This window comes from Crinia signifera, chromosome 7 (genome assembly GCF_055691185.1).
Source record: "Crinia signifera chromosome 7, ASM5569118v1, whole genome shotgun sequence".
Lineage (NCBI taxonomy): Eukaryota > Metazoa > Chordata > Amphibia > Anura > Myobatrachidae > Crinia > Crinia signifera.
Window position 1 is genome coordinate 48,017,160 of NC_139223.1, and position 23,735 is coordinate 48,040,894.

Genomic DNA, 23,735 nt, shown 5'->3' on the forward strand with positions numbered 1-23,735 from the left:
TATAATATACATTGTCGTGTATATTAAAGCTCTGAGGCCCAGAAACCAGATGGCATGGGATCTACATATTCTGGTCACTTGCACAGAGGCAGATTGGGGCTTGTCAGGCTCCACCAACATTTGGTGATGAACGATTCAGGGCCAATCTGATCTAAAACCAACAAACTGGTTGTGCAGAATGCGGCATATTGGGCACAGAATGGTTCTACGCAGATCACCCTCTTGTGTGCTACATTGCTGGGGGTAATACATATAATCTGCCCACTTTACCTTCTGAAAGTCTCCCTGCTGTGTATAATGATCCACTAGAAAGGCATACACATCCCCGATGCGGACAGCACTCTCCAAGTCTGGCTCTTCCAGTAGCAGCTCACACTGTCTGATGGCTTCTGGCTTGTCCACGGAGTAAGCTCTGTTGGGACAACCGTAACTTATTGTCTTTCTGCACTTTGTGGTTTAATGTGCACCCATACAGCCTATCAAATCACTATCACTGATATATGAAGTTGAGACTTACAGCCTGATACATCTCTAGGAACCAAAACACTGATGTATACAGTGACTGTCAATAAAGCAAATCACTAGGGAACAGTGACATCACTGAGGTAAGGAATTCCAATAATGCACCATGGTGCAACCCTTCTATTAATCTAGCTTTACTCATATAATGACTGGTTCTGGCTTATTGCAGACCTTATTCACTATCCCTGGCTTATACACAGAGAGAAGCAAGAAGCAGCCACTGAATCAGATGAAGACACAGAGTCTACCACAGGAGCGGCTTTACCAAGCTCCCTATTTCTTGTGGCGAAGCCCCCAAACTATGGTACATTTCTTGCTGCTCTAGAATGGACAAAATGTCAAAATACAGCAATGTTGTATAATTGGAATGAGCTCAGTGTTTGTCAAGACACAGAGAATGGTGCGTGTGGTCGCTGGAGAGGATGTTGGTATATGCACCACACCGCACCAGTGAGGTCCTCAGATCGTCCCGAGCCCTGATGAAGCACAGACGAGATGGACAGACATGACAGTTTCTAGCCAGAATCTACAAAAGGCACATTAGTGTATGGTCACAAACCCAGAGGGGCATTACATGATAGAAAGAGGGTGGAGATGCCCTTCCGGGGCTGAGAGAAGATAGCTGTACAGCTGATGGGTAAATTAGGCCCCTGATTTGTAAACAAGCATTAGAATTGTCCACCTTTCTATAGAGCAGCCATGTTGGGGTAGCCTTACTGGTAGAGCATGATTGCAATTGCTAGATTCATAGGTTTGGGAGTGATCATCAAACTTCCAGCTGCGATACCAAAAGAGGACTTTCTGGTTGAGCGCCCTCATACTGCTAGGGGTCTTTTCCTGAGCCATATAAAGTCTACATACTGTATACAGCGGTATCTTACCTGCGTGCCTGGACAAACCGCTTGGCCAGCGTTATCTTGTTCTGCATGTCAGACAGCTTTCTTTCTTGTTCCTCTGGGCTTCGCATCTTGGCTTTACCCAAACACTTGTAAGCCTCCGACAGTGCTCCTATTGCCTTCTCATAATTCTGATACTCATCAATCTCCACCTAAAACAAAGTCGTGTTCAGTAAATGTAAAAGAAATCATCATAACTTATCATTAATTCATTGTTCCAAGCTCTCACCTGAGCACAGGCATCGTAGAAGCCAGCTAAAAGGTCTAAGGCCCGACCCTTAGTGTAGAATGTAATAATGTTATTGATGATGTTGGGATCTTGGCGCCAGTCCAGGGACTGTAAATAATTGGCTGCCATGATGTAAATTTCCTTCTGTCGGGATACTCCGGCAAAGAACACAATCTTCTCAGTGTCACCTGACTTTAGTAAGGACCTCATAGCCTACAATGGATGATGGGAAATGTGCGTAGTAAAATTAATGGTCAAGGTACAAAGCTACACCTCAACACCAACCCTAGGCCATACAGCCCAATGCAATTCCTTAACAACCATACTCTCCAACTGTACCTTTTTGGCTGGTACAGTACCCATTTTTTTGTGGCCTGCTCCGGCCAAAAAAGGGCTTTATACAGTTTTTTGGGGATCTCCAACTCTCCATTGTAAGTATAGGAAAGGGGGCGGGGCCACACCCCTTTACAAGTGAAAATTGACAGGGCAGGCGGCTGACCCACACCGCTATTTGCATGGGAACAACCAGCGTTTTCATGGGGATGCCCATGAAAAGCTGGATGTTGCCATGGGCGTCTCCCGTCCTGGCCACAACACCCCCCCCCAATACCGCTCCATGCGAATGGGCCGGCAACATTGTAAATCGCTGCAGCTGTTCGCACAGTGGACCTGCACAGTCCACCAACCATCGGAAGAAATTCAACCCCCTCTGAATGGACTAGAATGACCCCCATAATCTCTATCCTTCCTGATAGTGTCTCAGTGACCTCACACCATTATGATGAGGAAGACCGGAATCAACTACATTACTCTAACGCCAAAGATGCATTTCTTATACCTGCATCCTGCCTGCTTTGGTTACTTTATAGGATTTAAATATATTATATTGCGTTTTCTATATATTCAGGCTGCCCACACTGCCATTCACCTGTCAGAGAGATACTGTGAGGCTGTTGTAAGTGCAGAGACCAGATCCTATTGGCATGACCTTACCTTCAGCTTATTCCCAGCCTGGGTGTATTTCTTAGTTGCCAGGTGATAATTCCCTTGCCGCATGCAGCAGTCCGCGATCCGCTCCAGCAGCTCCCGTCTGGCTTCCTCACTAAGTTCTTTGGAGTTTCTGGACACCGTCATCTTCTCTGCCATGTCCTCTGTGATTATGAGGTTCTGCTCCAGGCATAGCTGAAGAGCATCATAGTACTACGGGGAAAGTATACATTGGATAGGTTGTCATAACGGACAGATTGATCATGTCCGTTTTGTCTGTATAGGGTGTAATAGAATTGGATTATAGTGTCCAGTGGTAAGGTCATGTTGGGGGTGTAGTGTCCTATGTCTGTATAGGGTGTAATAGAATTGGATTATAGTGTCCAGTGGTAAGGTCATGTTGGGGGTGTAGTGTCCTATGTCTGTATAGGGTGTAATAGAATTGGATTATGGTGTCCAGTGGTCAGGTCATGTTGGGGATGTAGTGTCCTATGTCTGTATAGGGTGTAATAGAGTTGGATTATGGTATCCAGTGGTCAGGTCATGTTGGGGGTGTAGTGTCCTATGTCTGTATAGGGTGTAATAGAATTGTATTATAGTGTCCAGTGGTCAGGTCATGTTGGGGGTGTAGTGTCCTATATCTGTATAGGGTGTAATAGAGTTGGATTATAGTGTCCAGTGGTCAGGTCATGTTGGGGGGTGTAGTGTCCTATGTCTGTATAGGGTGTAATAGAGTTGGATTATGGTGTATAGTGGTCAGGTCATGTTGGGGGTGTAGTGTCCTATGTCTGTATAGGGTGTAATAGAATTGGATTATAGTGTCCAGTGGTCAGGTCATGTTGGGGGTATAGTGTCCTATATCTGTATAGGGTGTAATATAATTGGATTATGGTATCCAGTGGTCAGGTCATGTTGGGGGGTGTAGTGTCCTATGTCTGTATAGGGTGTAATAGAATTGGATTATAGTGTCCAGTGGTCAGGTCATGTTGGGGGGTGTAGTGTCCTATGTCTGTATAGGGTGTAATAGAATTGGATTATAGTGTCCAGTGGTCAGGTCATGTTGGGGGGTGTAGTGTCCTATGTCTGTATAGGGTGTAATAGAATTGGATTATAGTGTCCAGTGGTCAGGTCATGTTGGGGGTGTAGTGTCCTATGTCTGTATAGGGTGTAATAGAATTGGAGGTACTCTTTACCTAGAAGGGCGCCAGCGATTGAAATCGCGGGCGTCGGGGGTAAAAATCGCGGTGATCGCGGGCATCGCGGGTAAATCGGGATGGCCGCGATGCCCGCGATTTTCCCATAGGGAACAATGTTAAAACGGCAGATTGACCGCGATTTTACTGTTAAATGGCTCAATGGACCCGATTTGGGGCCAAATAGGCCAAATTAACCCTTAAATGTCCCCCCAAATTTTTAACGCCACCCCACGATCCACGCCAACCCGAAGCGTGGCGAGCGCAGCGAGCCCGCGAGGGGCGGCGGTACGCGTCCTCCGACCTTTTCATGCCCTACTATCCACTAGGGCGTGGTGTGAGAATATAATAGTGTGGCGAGCGCAGCGAGCCACCGAGCCCGAAGCGTGGCGAGCCCCGCGAGGGGACGCGGATACCTTCACAGGTAGACGCGTCCCCTCGCGGGCTTCACAGGTGTCCGCGTCGCCACGGACACCTGTGAAGCCCGCGAGGGGACGCGCATAACTGTGAAGGTATCCGCGTCCGCTCGCCACGCTTCGGGCTCGGTGGCTCGCTGCGCTCGCCACACTATTATATTCTCACACCACGCCCTAGTGGATAGTAGGGCATAAAAAGGTCGGAGGACGCGTACCGCCGCCCCTCGCGGGCTCGCTGCGCTCGCCACGCTTCGGGTTGGCGTGGATCGTGGGGTGGCGTTAAAAATTTGGGGGGACATTTAAGGGTTAATGGGCTCTGTGGCCCATTTAACATTGATTCCTATGGCCAAATCGGGTGGATTGAGCCATTTAACAGTAAAATCGGGTCCATCGCGCCTTTTAACATTGATTCCTATGGGAAATCGGGAGCATCGCATCGCGGGTACATTTATGGCCGGCCGCGACGCGACCGACACGATTTCCATGTTTAACATGGGTTTCAATGGGAAATCGCGGGCATCGCGTCGCGGCCATACATAAATGTACCCGCGATGCCCGCGACGGGCGCCCTTCTAGGTAAAGAGTACCAGAATTGGATTATAGTGTCCAGAGGTCAGTTCATGTTGGGGGTGTAGTGTCCTATGTCTGTATAGGGTGTAATAGAATTGGATTATAGTGTCCAGTGGTAAGGTCATGTTGGGGGTGTAGTGTCCTATGTCTGTATAGGGTGTAATAGAATTGGATTATAGTGTCCAGTGGTCAGGTCATGTTGGGGGGTATAGTGTCCTATGTCTGTATAGGGTGTAATAGAGTTGGATTATGGTGTCCAGTGGTCAGTTCATGTTGGGGGTGTAGTGTCCTATGACTGTATAGGGTGTAATAGAATTGGATTATAGTGTCCAGTGGTAAGGTCATTTTGGGGGTATAGTGTCCTATATCTGTATAGGGTGTAATAGAATTGGATTATGGTGTCCAGTGGTCAGGTCATGTTGGGGGGTGTAGTGTCCTATGTCTGTATGGGGTGTAATAGAATTGGATTATAGTGTCCAGTGGTCAGGTCATGTTGGGGGGTGTAGTGTCCTATGTCTGTATAGGGTGTAATAGAATTGGATTATAGTGTCCAGTGGTCAGGTCATGTTGGGGGGTGTAGTGTCCTATGTCTGTATAGGGTGTAATAGAATTGGATTATAGTGTCCAGAGGTCAGGTCATGTTGGGGGGTGTAGTGTCCTATGTCTGTATAGGGTGTAATAGAATTGGATTATAGTGTCCAGTGGTCAGGTCATGTTGGGGGTGTAGTGTCCTATGTCTGTATAGGGTGTAATAGAATTGGAGGTACTCTTTACCTAGAAGGGCGCCAGCGATTGAAATCGCGGGCGTCGGGGGTAAAAATCGCGGTGATCGCGGGTAAATCGGGATGGCCGCGATGACCGCGATTTTCCCATAGGGAACAATGTTAAAACGGCAGATTGACCGCGATTTTACTGTTAAATGGCTCAATGGACCCGATTTGGGGCCAAATAGGCCAAATTAACCCTTAAATGTCCCCCCAAATTTTTAACGCCACCCCACGATCCACGCCAACCCGAAGCGTGGCGAGCGCAGCGAGCCCGCGAGGGGCGGCGGTACGCGTCCTCCGACCTTTTCATGCCCTACTATCCACTAGGGCGTGGTGTGAGAATATAATAGTGTGGCGAGCGCAGCGAGCCACCGAGCCCGAAGCGTGGCGAGCGCAGCGAGCCCCGCGAGGGGACGCGGATACCTTCACAGGTAGACGCGTCCCCTCGCGAGCTTCACAGGTGTCCGCGTCGCCACGGACACCTGTGAAGCCCGCGAGGGGACGCGCATAACTGCGAAGGTATCCGCGTCCGCTCGCCACGCTTCGGGCTCGGTGGCTCGCTGCGCTCGCCACACTATTATATTCTCACACCACGCCCTAGTGGATAGTAGGGCATAAAAAGGTCGGAGGACGCGTACCGCCGCCCCTCGCGGGCTCGCTGCGCTCGCCACGCTTCGGGTTGGCGTGGATCGTGGGGTGGCGTTAAAAATTTGGGGGGACATTTAAGGGTTAATGGGCTCTGTGGCCCATTTAACATTGATTCCTATGGCCAAATCGGGTGGATTGAGCCATTTAACAGTAAAATCGGGTCCATCGCGCCTTTTAACATTGATTCCTATGGGAAATCGGGAGCATCGCGTCGCGGGCATCGCGGGTACATTTATGGCCGGCCGCGACGCGACCGACACGATTTCCATGTTTAACATGGGTTTCAATGGGAAATCGCGGGCATCGCGTCGCGGCCATACATAAATGTACCCGAGATGCCCGCGACGGGCGCCCTTCTAGGTAAAGAGTACCAGAATTGGATTATAGTGTCCAGAGGTCAGTTCATGTTGGGGGTGTAGTGTCCTATGTCTGTATAGGGTGTAATAGAATTGGATTATAGTGTCCAGTGGTAAGGTCATGTTGGGGGTGTAGTGTCCTATGTCTGTATAGGGTGTAATAGAATTGGATTATAGTGTCCAGTGGTCAGGTCATGTTGGGGGGTATAGTGTCCTATGTCTGTATAGGGTGTAATAGAGTTGGATTATGGTGTCCAGTGGTCAGTTCATGTTGGGGGTGTAGTGTCCTATGACTGTATAGGGTGTAATAGAATTGGATTATAGTGTCCAGTGGTAAGGTCATTTTGGGGGTATAGTGTCCTATATCTGTATAGGGTGTAATAGAATTGGATTATGGTGTCCAGTGGTCAGGTCATGTTGGGGGGTGTAGTGTCCTATGTCTGTATGGGGTGTAATATAATTGGATTATAGTGTCCAGTGGTCAGGTCATGTTGGGGGTGTAGTGTCCTATGTCTGTATAGGGTGTAATAGAGTTGGATTATGGTGTATAGTGGTCCCCTCCCTCTCCCTCTCCCTCTCCAATGGATTCATAGAAAACTGTTTTATGGAAGAACAAAATTCCTGTTTTAACTTGACTGTAAATTGATCTCCTAACATGGACAGAAATGAAATACCTTTTTAGCAGCTAGTAGTAACTCCACGGCCTTGGCGTACTGGTTATGTTGGATGAAGAAATCGGAGCAACGGGCAAGAAGGGCTGTGTCAGACTTCTCATCCAAATCCTCAGCGATTAACTGAAGAGCTCCAAACTGCTCAGTGGCAAATGCCAACTCCAGCGCTTTAGAGAGGTGCCCGGACTGAGAGGAAAAGAGGTCGAAGTCATCACCAAATATCATTGTGGACATGTTTTACATGTACTACAAGCACCAAATGCAGACAAGGTAACAGCACAAACTGCACATGACCAAAGGTCCGCTCCGAAGCCTCCTTCTACCTTGTGGTAAAGCATAACCGCTCTATCCATCTGCTCTCCCTTCTCTTCATAGTACCGAGCTGCTCCCATCATGTCCTCCGGGGTGCTCAGCAGCGCCAGGTTCATGAGCTGGTCATCCAGGTTGTTCTCCTGTACGGGGAGAGAAGGTCTAGGTCACACCGCACTACACTTACTGTAATGGTCATAGGAAATGTTGTAGGAGTCTACCTTGCATAGCCTGATGGCATTGTTATATGCCTGTGCCCGGGTGTAGAAGTGCACTGCCTGCTTCAGGTCCCCTTGGGTTTCATAATGACGTGCCAGGTGGTAGGAAGCTGCCAAGTTACCCGTTTCATTGGCTATCTCTGCAGCCTGTAAAATAGAATTGCTACAACAGATGGACCAGAAAGACAAACACATAACGAGAGATCTACTAGGAAATATTTCTAAAACTTAATTTACATTCCAAATTTGAAGAGATTATCACTTCCACCAAGTGGGTGTTTTTGGTTAAACGTTTCCAGTGTGTTTAGCCCTAAAAGGGGGAACAGTACCACCCTCTACACCTGCAGAGTTGAGTTCTATGCTAAACAATGTCCACATGTGTCCCTACCGCCACGGGTAGTGAGGAGTACATTTAGCATTTTATTGGCATTGCAGCCCCACACAAAGTAACTTACAGTATGCAGGGGACAATAGATTAGTACTTTTGTCACAAAGGACCTGGGATGAAATGTGCGTCAAGTTGTAGATTAGCCATAACGATATTGCAGGAGGCCCGTCTCGGCCACTTGTACTGGGACGCTGTCTTCTGCCTTTTTACCCAGATTTGTCACACACAGAACTCCAGGTATAAGTAATGTTGGCACTAGTAGTCAGCGTACCCATGAAATGGACTTGTGATGCAACAAATACGCATGTAAAAAACCTCTTGGGGACCCTAAATCGCAGAGTCCATGGCAATTAGACAGCTATTTTGCATGATTTGGGCAAACGCTATATTCAGATACAGACATGTTGATGTGTGTGCGTGGTTCTCACCTTCTGAATGTTCCTCAGGAAGCAGTGCACTCGCACCAAGGACAGGTAATCCTGAGCTAACTCGTAGTACTTAAGAGCAGAGTCCATATCTGATCGGCTTTCCAGGAACTGGGCCCACCACTTCCAGAGACTTCTGCATGAGGACACCCAGGCAAATACACAATGTTAATGAGTTATAAGGTATATATTTTCTTGGTCACTACTTACAGAAGAACAACAAAAAGGCCCAGAAGGAGCCAATCAGCAATGGTGGGTATAGATGGTAAGAGGAGAGATCCGTAACAGCACATGTACGCAGAATTGGGTCTAACAATGCCAATCTCTGAGGTCAGTCTGGGGGGTTGGGATCATTTGGTCTATAGCATCTTGGTCAACAAGCATTAGGTCAACACCACTAGGTCGACATGGTTCTAGGTCCACATGGTTCCAGGTCGACAGGTCATTAGGTTGACACAAGCATTAGGTCGACAGTCAAAAGGTTGACATGGGAATTTTCACTGTTTTTTTACCCAAATGTTGACACAGTCGACATGGACACAATTTAAAGTGCAACGCTCACAATGCTTCAGGCACGGTGCCTCGCAACGCTCGGCACGCTATTTTATTCTACCACCATGCCCTAGTGGATGGTAGGGCATGAAATACCGCCTGTCGGCACATGTCAGCTCAAAAACCCCATGTTGACCTAATGCTTGTGTTGACCTAATGACCTTTCGACCTAAACCCATGTCGACCTAGTGGTGTCAACCCAATGCTTGTGCACCAAGATGATGTAGACCAAATGACCGTATCCCAGTGTTGGGGGGTGGAGAGGTAACGGTAATGATAATAGGATGATCAGTCATACATGCCATGTTGTATCTTACAGATCTAGCAGTAGGGTACGATATAACTTTCCCACAGTCAGGATTTCGTCTGTCATTTCTCTCCGACATTGGAATCCTGGCTGTCAGGAGCCAGACAGGGGGATGAGCACATTCAAGCTCGCAGCTCGCAACCTATTCTATTCTATGGGGGTCGTGGACCTCCACAAGAGAAAACAGCTGGGATTCCTGACAGTCGGGATTCAAATGTTGGAGACACGACCATCGGATCCCGACTGTCGGTGAGTCATCCAGCACCATAGCAGTATGTGCGGACATTACAGGCCAACATAAAGAATGGTAATAGCTCTACCACAAAATACAATAAACTAGGCAAAAGCCATAAGCAGGAAATGATCCCTTATTCTACTTGTCATGTGAGAACGGATGCTGCATCCTGCTCATATATAGGCCTATTCCAATTCATTATATGCAAATGAATGGGACGGACTATTCTTACTTATCCTTCTTTGTATTAATGTAATTTTCTAAGGCCTGTGGGTCATCGTGGAGCATCCTCGGAACCTCAAACCGGTGGGTGTCTGACTTCTCATAGCTAAAAACAAAAGGACAGATCTGTGAGTAGGATTAGTTCCTGATGGAATATATATACAGAAAGAACAATGACAATACAGATAGGAGAACCTGGCAATGGGATCTTATATGGCTAAAATACTACTTAAAGCACTGTAACTGTGCAGGCATGATCATTTATACATCCCACGATAGGAGCATGGGTAATGTTATAATACCCGCACACGGATCCGGGGGCTGGCTTTCTCCTGGTTTTAGGGGTAGATGTATGATGAAGTAGTAAAAAGGGAGGAGAAGTGATAAAGTGCCTGGTACTTTATCACCGGCCAATCAGCTCCTGACTGTTAAGTTACAGGCTGGGTTTAAAAGGGGACAGTTAGTAGCTCATTGGCCGGTGATAAAGTACCAGGCACTTTATCACTTCTACTCCCTTATCACTGCTCCTTATCATTTACCCATTAGTTAGAGTCACTGACAACATGGTGGCTGAAGACCTCATAACTGCACCCGTAATGACACTGCACATTTCTAGAAGTGATGAAATTCAGCAGACTACTTTATGACATCCCATCTCAGAAGAAACCAAATGTACTGTACGTTAGGCATTACTGTCTGCTACAAGACTGATTGCAGGTCACCTACTAACTGACACAAAATGTAATATTGTGCTACAGTTACAAGGAAAGAAACCTGCACTGTATAACATACACACCAAGCTGCATCACCGAAGAGAAGTACAATTAAGGCAGCATCTTACCGCTTGTCACAATGAGTAGAACATTCAGGTAAGGGGAGGGAGGGGGTGGGCAGGGGAACGCAGGTGGGCAGATGCCTGCCGGGGGGCATACGCTGATGCCACAGGAAATCAACACCTGCCCCCTCTTCCGCAGACTCCGACAGAAATAAAAGCCAGTTCAGACTGGCTTCTATTTCCAAAGGGGAAAAAATCATAAAAGCAGCTTATCCGGCTACATCCAGGCTCCATCTCGGGTCCCCGCTGCCTTGCGCCGACTCCCACTGCCTCGCTCACCCGGTCCGAGCGCCGACCGGGTGAGTGTCAATCATCGGCCAAATCCGACATCCGGATTTGACCGTTGAATTGAATAATGGATCCCGGATCCATTCCGGCAAAAGAATGCCGGATCCATTTATACTCTTAAATGTTGTTTAAAAATGAATCTAAAGTTTCATGTAATATGTATGGAATTCCATTTTATTGTGGAATATGGAAGGAATCCAGGATTACTCAGAAGAAACCCACACAATATATGCAAGAACATACAATCTCCACACAAATAGTATGATTTGAGCTCATGACCTCAGGGTTGTGAGATAATAATGCTAACCACTGTGTCAATCTTTCAGCTAGGTGTGGGACAGGCACATTAATGGACCTAGATTATAATTAATTGAGGGAATTCAATTCAGGGAAAACGCAGATGTGCCCAGGCGGTTTGAGGGAGGGGGTGTGGCCTCAGCTCTGGCCTCAATCAGCCTATTCCTATCACAACGGACGAATGAGTCATGGGTTCCGCACAGACTGCACACAGTAGAAAATGAATTTGATGATAAGTGAGTTGCGAATGGCTATGAAGCATGCCATTTGAAGCCTTGAACAGGGCAGGTTTTCACGCTGGCAGAGCTTTGGCAATCTGATCGCAGGGCTATGCTAATTAGTAGGGAATAACTGAATAACCTCCAAAGCTTTAAAAACGATATAAAACTAGCTTCCCCAAAGCATTGGATGGACTTTAATATGGGGTTTCTACTCTATGCCAGGCGCGTTTCACAGACTTGCAGAGCAGAACCTTCATTTTTAAAGATGGCAGTTTACAAAGGTGTAATAAGGGTGCTGTGTCTGCCCTGGTGTATATGGAAGGATTGCAATTAAGAGCATTTGCACATTTAGAAATGTATTGCATGCCTGTATATTTCCACTTTCCCTAGCCAATTAGCCTTTGCCTTGTCTATTACTGATCACTATCAATATACTTACTGGATGAGAGACACACTGCGGTCTCCGGTAGTCTCCATGTGCTTGGCATAGTGGTAGTAGGTGGTGCGGAGGTGCATCCGGTCGTGGGTCTCCGCAGTCTCAATGGCTTTCTGCCACATGCCCCAAGCCTGGTAGAGTTTATTTAGAAGATCGTATCGCTTGCAGCTTTTGTACAGCTGCTCTGCGTCTTCCTACAAGAGAGACACAAATCATTAAGGATAGATAAGTATAGATTCAGCATCCATACATTTCTATTTCCGCAGGGTCTAATGCTTACTGCCCCAAGCATGCAACCAAAGAACACATCTCCCAACTGGCCCTCTCTGGTCTTCACAAGATCTGCATCTCTCATCCACACTCATTACTAGATCTCATTCACAATTGCAGGACTTTCATCGGGCAGCACCCACCCTATGGAATGCCCTTCCCACAAACCATAAGACTCTCCTCCAGCAGCCAAACATTCAAGCGTTCCCTGAAAACTCACCTCTTCAGGCAAGCCTATCAAATTCCTGAACTGCCCACATAACCTTCAAAAGCTTTCAGTCTAATTACATCCCATCAGAAACTGGTTTTGGTAATTTGCTGGGACTGTTATGCTATAGATCAGTGGTAGCCAACCCTAGCCCTCGAGAGCTACCAACAGTTCACATTTTCCAGACAACCTAGCTGCTGCACAGCTGCACTCATTAATCAGTGACACATTTTAAAAGATACACAGATGGAGATAATTAGCTCACTTGTGATTCTGTGAGGAGACCTGCAAAACATGCACTGTTGGTAGCTCTCGAGGACTAGGGTTGGCTACCCCAGCTATAGATAGGCAGGATACACAAGGGTAGGCATGATCTCCCTATAGATTGTAACCTTGCGAGCAGGGCCCTCCATCCTCTATGTCTGTCATCACCCAGTTTGTCTTATCATCACTGTTGATTCCAATTGTAAAGAGGAACGGAATCTGCTGCGCTATATAATAAACTGTAAATAAATAAATAAATCTTCCTTACCATCATACTAAAGTTATATACAGCTGTCCCAAACGAATAATAATTCTCTTAACGGCCAAGGATTTCTAGTCCCCTTTAAATGATCAATTTCTGATTTTATCATTTGAATTTTATTTTTCTAGTGATCAACCGTTGTGGCTGCACAAGATGCAGGATTACAGTTTTCAGCATGTCGATCATCAATAAGCCCGCCCCCCAACTCCTGTAAAACTAGCCAATGGGAGAAGGAAGGGCGGGTTAGTCATGTAGAATAAAACAATATTCTCCCTCCTGAAGGACATGAGAAGTCTACTTGGAAAACTTTTACAACCTCCCTTGACCTGCGGCTTATGTGGTATAGGCCGGTGTTACTATTGGTTGTAGCCAATGTTTCAGTGTGTAGACATTCTCCTACCAGCATGCCCAGCTGTATGGCTAACATAGCCACTCTGGCCTCTATCTCCGGCTCCTGTTCTGCTTCCCGCAATGCCTTGGCGCCTCTCGCGTGGCCCATTTTTCCCAGGCACACTTTGGCAACATCGAGTCGTCTGGTCTTGACGCACATGCGTGCCATGTTTTCCCAGACTGTTTCACTATAAGATAAGATATATAAGCACGGATCACATACAGAAACCATGTCATCATAATTAGTGTAATCTCTGTACTCTGTACACAATAACCAGTGTCATTAATATACAACCAGGGGTCATTCAGTTCATGTCCTTCTATGTCCAGTGCAGATGGTTAGGCCACTCTGTTGTACTATTCCATACAGGTTGTCTCCCCTGGGGGGGGGGGGGGGGGGGGGGGTTGGATCACAGGATAGACAGTGTCTAGGGCGACACGCACCAAGTCAACAGTGAAGACAGGTTGACTTGGAAATGTATAAACCCATGTCAACCTTTTCATGTTGACAATGTTTGATGTCAATGTTGACACCTGAGCACTTGGACCCCCAGTTAGTGTAGCACATACCCTTGGCATGGCTTCCTTCGCTCGCCATGCTTCGGGCCACATGCCTCACTCCCCTGCGCTCCAGACACTTTATCATTACCAGGATGAATGACAGAAATGATTCAAATCCCATTTTTATATATTCCAGGATCTATGGGGGTTATTCTAGTTTGTTCGCACGCACGGGGGAGCGATGTTTGGCGCATGGACATTCCCATGGAAATGCTGGGTGTTCCCATGGTAATAAGCAAGATGGTAATGTGTGGAGCAGGCAGCTGGCCGCCCGCTTCCTGCACAGGGCGCTTGCAGATGTAAGACACAGAGAGGTGTCTTACATCTGCGAGTGGTAGAGAATCATCGGTACTCTTTACTTATCACGGCGCCCACGATTTTGATCGTGGGCATCGCAGGTAAAAAAATCGCGGGCATTGAATACACTAAAAATCGGGTGCGACGCGACCGACGCGATGCCCGCGATTTCCCATAGGGAACAATGTTAAATGTCTCAATTGACCCGATTTTCCTGTTCAATGCCTCTATTGACCCGATTTTTCCATAGGAAACAATGTTACATGGCCCACAGAGGCCAAATAGCCACCCTGAAGTGTGAAATGGCCCCCACAATTGTTAACGCCACCCCACGATCAACGTCAACCCGAAGCGAGGCGAGTGGCGGCGGTACGCGTCCTACGACCTTTTCATACCCCCACTATCCACGTCGGCGTGGAGTTGAGAATAGAATAGTGTGGCGAGCGCAGCGAGCCACCGAGCCCGAAGCGTGGCGAGCGCAGAGAGCCCCGCGAGGGGACGCGGATACCTTCACAGGTAAATGCGTCCCTTCGCGGGCTTCACAGGTATCCGCGTCCGCTCGCCACACTATTCTATTCTCGACTCCACGCCGATGTGGATAGTGGGGGTATGAAAAGATCGCGGGCATCGCGTCGGTCGCGTCGCACCCGATTTTTTAGTGCATTCAATGCCCGCGATGGCCGCCGTGATAAGTAAAGAGTACCGAATCATCAAATGATTTTGTCCCCGCACCGAAGGCTGTAATGGTAAACATCCATTCGCAGCCGTGCAGGGAACTTGGCGAGCGAGGGGGGGGTCCAGCCATGCGGGCAGCGTTTCATCCACACGCAACGCTGAGAATTTCACCGAGTTGCATGTGGACCAGAATATGCTTGTATCCTTATAAATTAAATTAAATACCTTAAATGATATTACACCAGTAAATGGTGAGCAGAATTGGGGGAGTGAGAGGTTGTTCATCATGAATTGTCTTGTGACCTTTGAATTTTGGCATGCCCAGACAGATTGGTCTTTTTCTGGATGTTTATTATATGTGATGAGTGTTTATGGAGCACAAGCACGGCTGAACACGAGATCACGTACACAGAATCCCTTCCCATCCCCTGTTCTCACTATGGTGTGGGCAGTGCATTTCCTGCTCCGAGCCAAGAAGAGAGCCCTGGCGTGCCCTTACTCCGTCTCTAGACATGAATGGCAGGGGAGTGATGGGAGATGCACAGGACACACAGAGAGAAATGTATTATATATACTGTATATATATTTATTAGAGATGTTCGGATCCGGATTTACCCGGATCTCAAAATTGGGATCTTATTGGCTATCCAGCTGTCACATGGTTTGGAGCCAATGTGGTTAAAAACACGGTATTTACTATTACAGAACGTGATTTTAAGAACGCTGGGTGCGTGCACCCACTGCGAATAGTGGGTTTGCTGGTTGCACGCACCCAGGATAGCGGGCAGGGGGGGTAGAGAGGGGCGTGAGGCGACGGGAAGTTCCATTACCATATTGGAACGCCAAGCGTTTCAGAGGCTCTCTGATGGTAATGAGGCCGTGATGGACGGGCGGGGGGCGGGCAGCTGACATCACCGGATTTCAGCTGCCCGCCCATTTCCTCCCTCCCAAGGGTACATGCATATGTAAGGTTGCCTCAGAACAACCTTACATATGCGTACTCATTCCACATCATTCGAATACTGTGGGAGTTCCCCCGCAACATGTGAATGGATGTTTATGTTAAACATCCATTCGCAGCCTGTGTGTGGGTACACATGCTGCGAGGGGGGCGGGGTTTGGTGGACTCGCAATAACCCATAATAACCCCTTTATGTGTTGTGCAATGGGATGTGCGAGGGAGCGCGCATCGCATTACACCCGCACATCACACCGTCTATGGGCAGCTTTAAAATCACGTTCTGTTATAATAAATACCCTGGTTTTTTTAACCATCTGTATCTTGGTTGATATCTTATCTGATTATTAGAGAAATCTTCCTATTTTTTATTACGATGCAGGTTTGGTCGCTGAACCCTTATCCATGCATGTGAGGTCAGCCGCCTGCCTCTGGCTCACTGCGTCACTGCCGCATTTGCATGGGGACACCCATGAAACGCTGGGCTTTCCCATGTCCCCGCCCTGCACCCCCCCCCCTGAGAGCGACATGCAGACTGTGCAGGTCAGCAACGGAGACCGAACAGAAGCCTTCTGTGCATGCGCAGAGCTTCAACATTGGTCCCCCATGCGAACACGCGGGGGGACCGACCAAACAAGAATCGGGGCCAATATCCAAAGGTTCCATTAGGAAAACCTAACCCACTTGTTTCCCCATATGTATGCATACTAACATGATCCTGCTTCATTTTCTTGTACTCCAAAACCCAAAGTTGCAGTTAGGTGGGAATGCTTGCTATGAATACAATGAGTGTGCCCTCTACTGTCCAATCATTTATCCACTACTACATAATCAACCACTGACACTGCTACAGTTACACCTGTATTCAATTAGCCACCGAGACATCTAGAGCATACAGCACTGGTGCACAATCTTTCTCAAGTGTCAGCTTCCAGTCATAGGCGCCGATTCTGTGGGTGCTCAAGGGCTTGAGCACCCACGGAAATTCTTAAGTATCCACTGGCCGCCCGAGTCCCCATGAACCCACTCCCCTATATTTTTGGCTTGAGCACCCACCAGCAAAAACATAAATCGGCACCTATGCTTCCAGTTGAATGTTCTGCATATCTGTCGCAGCACAGTCTGCCGATAATCGCTCCGTCGTGTGAGCATCAGCATTGCGTACAAGCATGAGTCCCATTGTTCAATACGTTTGCCACAATCATGTGTCTTCTGCACATTGTGATATGAACATGATAGATTTGCAAGAGACAATTTACTGTACTAACAAGATCTGTGGATTAAAGCCCCATACACACTACAAAATTATGTTTAGCTATATCATTTAGAAAACGTGTAGTGCGCTCATTATTGTAATCAATGCTCCTGCGCATCGCTACCGCCCCTTCCCCCATCGTCTGCGCATGCAGCTCAATCTGATTATACCGGCGACTGCATGAACATTACCTAGCAGTATAGTATAATACTGTGTATCACAGGTTCTCAACTTCGGTCCTCAGGACCCCACACAGGGCATGTTTTGCAGGTCTACTCACAGAATCACAAGTGAAATAGTTAGCTGGATTTTTTTTTAAATGTGTCAGTGAGTAATGAATGCACCTGTGCAGCTGCCGGGAGACCTAGAAAACGTGATCCGAGCACCGAGTTTTAGAACCCCTGCTTTATATCATTTAATTGCTGCAATTATCACGATCGCCATTTTACTGGCTTAACATGTTAATGTTTAATGAGATTATGTTAAATAAAAAAAAGATTAGTGCAACACTCCTCCGATGTCCTTCCAGCCTCCTGCTCATTACCAAATGCACCATGAACTTATTATAACACGGTTACAACATAAGACACTGCAGAACATTGCACATATAGTTATTTCTGTCCAACGATCTGAGAAAGGCAGTCAGTCGTCAGTCTGATATACAAGTGCTCCGTTATAGACTATTATCAGTGCGTGGCTCATTAGAGCGTTGCAGAGAGGATAAGGTGTGTACCCCGCTCTTCCTCTGGACACTCATCACATCAGTAACGGCTTCAGCGCAGACCCTGATAACATTTTCCTGCCATGGCAGTGACGCAGCTAAAAGGTGGGGTCCTTCCCAGCGGGTGCAGGAGACGTGGTTACTGGGGGGGATCTGAAGGTGCAGTTACTTCTCAGAACAAGTCAACAATTTTATGTTTGTTTGGCACATGACAGCTTGTTGCCTGTCCCACTGCATTTAACCCATAACTCCCTGTGCATCAAATGCCAGAAATCGTAAGTGCTTCAACACCACATTTATTTCTTTGCTTACAACCACAGAGCCATCCTGGAACTCAGCTGCTCACCATGCTCCTGCTAAGCCATGCTGGAACTCAGCGGCTCACCTTGCCCCTGCTAAGCCATTCTGTAACTAAGCTGCTCACCTTGCCCCTGCTAAGCCATGCTGGAACTCAGCGGCTCACCTTGCCCCTGCTAAGCCATGCTGGAACTAAGCTGCTCACCTTGCCCCTGGTAAGCCATGCTGGAACTCAGCTGCTCACCATGCCCCTGCTAAGCAATGCTGGAACTAAGCTGCTCACCTTGCCCCTGGTAAGCCATGCTGGAACTCAGCTGCTCACCATGCTCCTGCTAAGCCATGCTGGAACTAAACTGCTCACCTTACCCCTGCTAAGCCATGCTGGAACTTAGCTGCTCACCTTGCCCCTGCTAAGCCATGCTGGAACTAAGCTGCTCACCTTGCCTCTGCTAAGCCATGCTGTAACTAAGCTGCTCACCTTGCCCCTGCTAAGCCATGCTGGAACTAAGCTGCTCACCTTGCCCCTGCTAAGCCATGCTGGAACTCAGCTGCTCACCTTGCCCCTGCTAAGCCATGCTGGAACTCAGCGGCTCACCTTGCCCCTGCTAAGCCATGCTGGAACTCAGCTGCTCACCTTGCCCCTGCTAAGCCATGCTGGAACTCATCTGCTCACCTTGCCCCTGCTAAGCCATGCTGGAACTCAGCTGCTCACCATGCCCCTGCTAAGCCATGCTGGAACTCAGCGGCTCACCTTGCCCCTACTTAGCCATCCTGGAACTAAGCTGCTCACCTTGCCTCTGCTAAGCCATGCTGTAACTAAGCTGCTCACCTTGCCCCTGCTAAGCCATGCTGGAACTCAGCGGCTCACCTTGCCCCTGCTAAGCCATGCTGGAACTCAGCGGCTCACCATGCCCCTGCTAAGCCATGCTGGAACTCAGCGGCTCACCTTGCCCCTACTAAGCCATGCTGGAACTCAGCTGCTCACATTGCCCCTGCTAAGCCATGCTGGAACTCAGCTGCTCACCATACCCATACTAAGCCACGCCCAAACTCAGCTGCTCCCCTTGCCCCTGCTAAGCCATGCTGGAACTCAGCTGCTCACCTTGCCCCGCTAAGCCATTCTGAAACTCAGCTGCTCACCATGCCCATACTAAGCCTTGCTGGACCTCAGCTGCTCACCTCAATCAATCAATTTCATTTTATTATCATCAGTAAAAAAAAAAGTTTTCACAGGCCAAATTACATTGTACGAAACAACTAGTGCCCCAGCTAAGCCACGCCCAAACTTAGCTAGTCACTTTACCCAGCTGATCTATGCCCAAACTCAGCTGCTCTTTTTATCAATCTGATCCATGCCCAAACTCAGCTGCTAACTTTACCAAGCTGATCCATGCCTCAGCTGGTTTTTTTTTCCCATGAAGATAACAAATATCAGAAATACACTGTATACATTGTTAATGAGGTAAATGACTATACTAGCTGCAATCGTCTGTTTTTTAAAGGAATATCTACATAGGTGTATAGAGGCCCATTTCCAGAAACCATCACTCCAGTATTCTAATGGTACACTGTGTTTGCTAATCGTGTGAGAAGACTAATGGATGATTAGAAAAACCTTGTGCAATTTGTTAGCACAGCTGAAAATGGGTTTGCTTGTTAGAGAAGCTATAAAACTGGCCTTCCTTTGAGCTAGTCCAGGGATTCCCAATCTTTTTTGAATCACTGCACGCTAGAGTATCAGAATTTGTCACGGCACCCCTAGGGCCCCCCCAAAAAATTAATTAGATTTATACGTGATTCTTTGGGTCAGTTATGTGGTAAAGGGCAAGATTTGCTTCTGTTTGTACACATTTTATGACTGTGAGCCACCAGCACTGGTTTTGTTCATAAATAATTAACCATTAATAATTTGAGTTGGTCCTGGACCACCAACCCAAGTTGTCCCGAAGCACCCCAGGGATCCATGGCACACAGTTTGGGAACCACTGAGCTAGTCACATCTGTGGGTTCGATTATACTGAAAATGTCCTGAAAAAGACAACTTTCATATGACGCTCGACAATCTATTCTTGCTCTTAGAAATAAAGGCTATTCCATGCGAGAAAGAGCCAAGAAAATGAACATTTCCCACAACTGTGTGTACTACACCCTTCAGAGAACAGCACAAACAGGCTCTAACCAGAGTAGAAAGAGAAGTGGGAGACCCTGGTGCACAACTGAGCAAGCAGACAAGTACATTAGTCTCTAGTTTGAGAAATAGATGCCTCAAAGGTCCTCAACTGGCAGCTTCATTAAATGGTACCCGCAAAACGCCAGTGTCAACATTTACAGTGAAAAAGTGATTCTGGGATGCTGACCTTCTAGGCCAAGTGGAAAAGAAAACAGCCATGTCTGAGACTGGCCAATAAAAGGAAAAGATTAATATGGGCAAAAGAACACAGACATTGTATAGAGGAATATTGGAAAAAAGTGTTATGGACAGACAAATCGAAGTTTGAGGTGTATGGATCACAGAGAAGAACAATTGTGAGACAAAGAACAAGTGAAAAGAATCTGGAAGAGTGCCTGCCATCATCTGTCAATCATGGTGGAGGTAATGTAATGGTCTGGGGCTGCTTTGGTGCTGGTAAAGTGGGAGATTTGTACACGGTAACAGGGATTTTGAATAAGAAAGGCTATCACTCCATTGTGCAACCCCATGCCATACCCTGTGGACAGCGCTTGATTGGACCCAAGCACTCCCCCAAATTATGTAAGAACTATTTAGGGAAGAAGCAGGCAGCTGGTATTCTGTCTGTAATGGAGTGGCCAGTGCAGTAACCAGATCTCAACCCCATTGAGCTGTTTTGGAAGTAGCTTGACCATTTGGTACGCAAGAAGTGCCCATCAAGCAAATCCAACTTGTGGGAGGAGCTTCAGAAAGTGTGGGGTGAAATATCAGATTACCTCAACAAATTAACAGCTAGAATGCCAAAGGTCTGCAATACTATAGATTGCAGCAGGGCCCTCTTACCTCCAAGTCTGTCTGTTGTTACCCAGTTTGTTCTATCACTGTCTACTATTGTAAAGCGCAACGGAATCTGCTGCGCTATATAAGAAACTGTAAATAAATAAATAAATAATACTTGTAATTGCTTCAAAAGGAACATTTTTTGACGGTACTTGTTTCCTAGCACGGCCACAATCGTTGGGATCGTGTACCTTTAAGTTAAGGTACACGATCCCAACGATGGACCCGATTTCCTTTGAAATCAGGTCCATTTTGCCGGCAAAGGTAAAAAATCGGGGGCATCGCGTCGGTCGGGACCATTAACATTGGTCCCGACGCGACCGACGCGATGCCCCCGATTTTGCCATAGGCTTCAATGTTAAAATATTTAACGCGTCGGTCTTGTGCCATTATAATGGCACAAGATGAGATGGACTTGATTAAGTCCATCTCACATTGAAAAAAATGTGTCAAATGGGCCAATATGACCCATTTCACATTATATATGGCCCCGTCGTCACCCCACGATAGACGCCAACCCGAAGCATGGCGAGCGTAGCGAGCCCGCGAGGGGCGGCGGCGCGCGTCCTCCGACCTTCTCATTCCCCTACTATCCACGTCGGCGTGGAGTTTAGAATATATAGTGTGGCGAGCGCAGCGAGCCACCGAGCCCGAAGCGTGGCGAGCGCAGCGAGGGGACGCGTATACCTGTGCTTCGGGCTCGGTGGCGAGCTGCGCTCGCCACACTATATATTCTCAACTCCACGCCGACGTGGATAGTAGGGGAATGAAAAGGTCGCAGGACGCGCACCGCCGCCCCTCGCGTACTCGCTGCGCTCGCCACGCTTCGGGTTGGCGTCTATTGTGGGGTGGGGTTTACGTTGTAAAATTTGGGGGTCTAGGGAATATTTTACATTGAATCCAATGTAAAATCGGGTCCCAGGGACCCGATTCACATTTGATTCAATCAAAAAATCGGGTCGGTCGCGTCGATCACATCGCAATCTTTCCGACACGACCACCCCGATGTAAATCGGTGTGGCCGTGCTAGGAAACAAGTACCTCTTTGACAAAAGCAAAAGTTTGAAGGACAAATTTATTATTTCAAATAAAAATCATTATTTCTAATCTTGCCAATGTCTTGACTATATGTTCTATTTATGTTGCAACTCATTTGCTAAATAAAAGTCAGTTTTCATGTAAAACACAAAGGGGTATATTCAATGCCAAGCTATGACGGCGAGCAGTGCCTAGTGCTCTCCATCATAGGCCGCCCTCAGTATTCAACCCACCCCCCTGCACTTGCTGTTTCCACCTATCGGTTTCTAAAAAGCGAGGTGGAAACGGCAAGTGCGGACGTGGAAATGTTGAGGCTATATGCTGCGGGCTTGCTGCATTAGTGGCGAACCTCACCATTTTGGGGAATCCTCGCCTTCCTCTTGCGGCGATAATTTCCCCAGAACATAAAATAGGGCGCATTGAATATACCCCAAAATTGTCCTGGCGATCCCAAAATATAGGGTAGCTTTAGCAATGTTCCAATGCAAGTTCTGCATCTTCATCAGGGCGCGCGCGCACACACACACACATATATAATTTTATTTATAATTTAATTGAGGGGTGCACTCACCAGATTTGTAGGAAAATCTTTAAGTTTTTATTGCCTCGACAAAGACTACAGTAGGACCATCATGCCTGATCATTTTTTTATTTTGTTATGGGGCATACACACGGGGCTATCAAAGCCCCATTTCTTAGCGATCTGACCAGATCACTTAGAAATGAAGCACGGATCCCTCCGCGTGTATAGCCCCCCCCGTGCCAACGATGCAGTATACTGTATATCTAGTGATTATCAGTGTTCTCTCTCTAGAGAGGCCATAACAGATAGCTCAGCACACAGCACTGGTGCAGCGCTGTGCTTAACTGCATCGCTAAGCACAGCTGCTCAGTCGCCCCATGTGTACGGAGCATTAGGCCTCAATAAAGAGAAGGTTTTTTACTACTATGTAAACAGTAATAAAAAAGAAAATCTGGTGCAATATCTATAAACTAAATGTCCACAATTAGTACACACACTAAATCACCACTTACTGTAGAGGGGTATTCAATACCCCGCCATTATTTCTCACAGGGGAAATAGCGGCGGGCACCTTTTCAATGCTTTCTTTCCCAACAGCATTGAACAGGCATCTCAGCAAAACAATCTCGACTTTTTAAAAGCAGTCGGACTCGTTTTGCTGAGAACGGCCGTGGTTTGTCGAGCTTGCGGCCAAATCTCGTCGATCTACGGACGTTTCTCGCGGCTACACCCCCTTTTCAGCACTCGGCAGGCGGGATTCAGTCGAACAAGACCGGGTCACGACTGTCGGCCCGACAGTCGTGACCTGGGAATGAATACCAGCCTAAATCGGAGTTGCTGCTCCCAATAGTAATTTGAAAGATTACTGGGTAGTACTAAATAAAATTAAAAAGAGGGTACTTATGTAGTATCTGGGCGCCCGATTTAGAAATCGTGTCGGATCGGGCACATCGCATGCGACCAAATCGGATGCGATGCGATGGACCCGATTTTTCCATAGGATTCAATGTTAAAATGG

At 47.4% G+C, this 23,735-nt stretch overlaps 1 protein-coding gene across 6 annotated transcripts in view; it reads right to left on the minus strand.

The window, feature by feature from the left end:
* IFT140 (intraflagellar transport 140) overlaps positions 1-23,735 on the minus strand; it is a 138,457-nt gene that overhangs the window by 1,176 nt on the left and 113,546 nt on the right. For all 6 annotated transcript variants that reach the window (XM_083153001.1, XM_083153002.1, XM_083152999.1 and 3 more), the window contains 11 exons: positions 13,393-13,570; positions 11,992-12,182; positions 9,922-10,017; positions 8,599-8,731; positions 7,786-7,929; positions 7,579-7,707; positions 7,259-7,441; positions 2,641-2,847; positions 1,648-1,860; positions 1,404-1,570; positions 271-412 (listed from right to left, as the gene is read on the minus strand). In XM_083153001.1, coding sequence (XP_083009127.1) covers positions 271-412; positions 1,404-1,570; positions 1,648-1,860; positions 2,641-2,847; positions 7,259-7,441; positions 7,579-7,707; positions 7,786-7,929; positions 8,599-8,731; positions 9,922-10,017; positions 11,992-12,182; positions 13,393-13,570 — 1,783 coding nt within the window. The remainder of the gene's footprint in view (positions 1-270; positions 413-1,403; positions 1,571-1,647; positions 1,861-2,640; positions 2,848-7,258; positions 7,442-7,578; positions 7,708-7,785; positions 7,930-8,598; positions 8,732-9,921; positions 10,018-11,991; positions 12,183-13,392; positions 13,571-23,735) is intronic.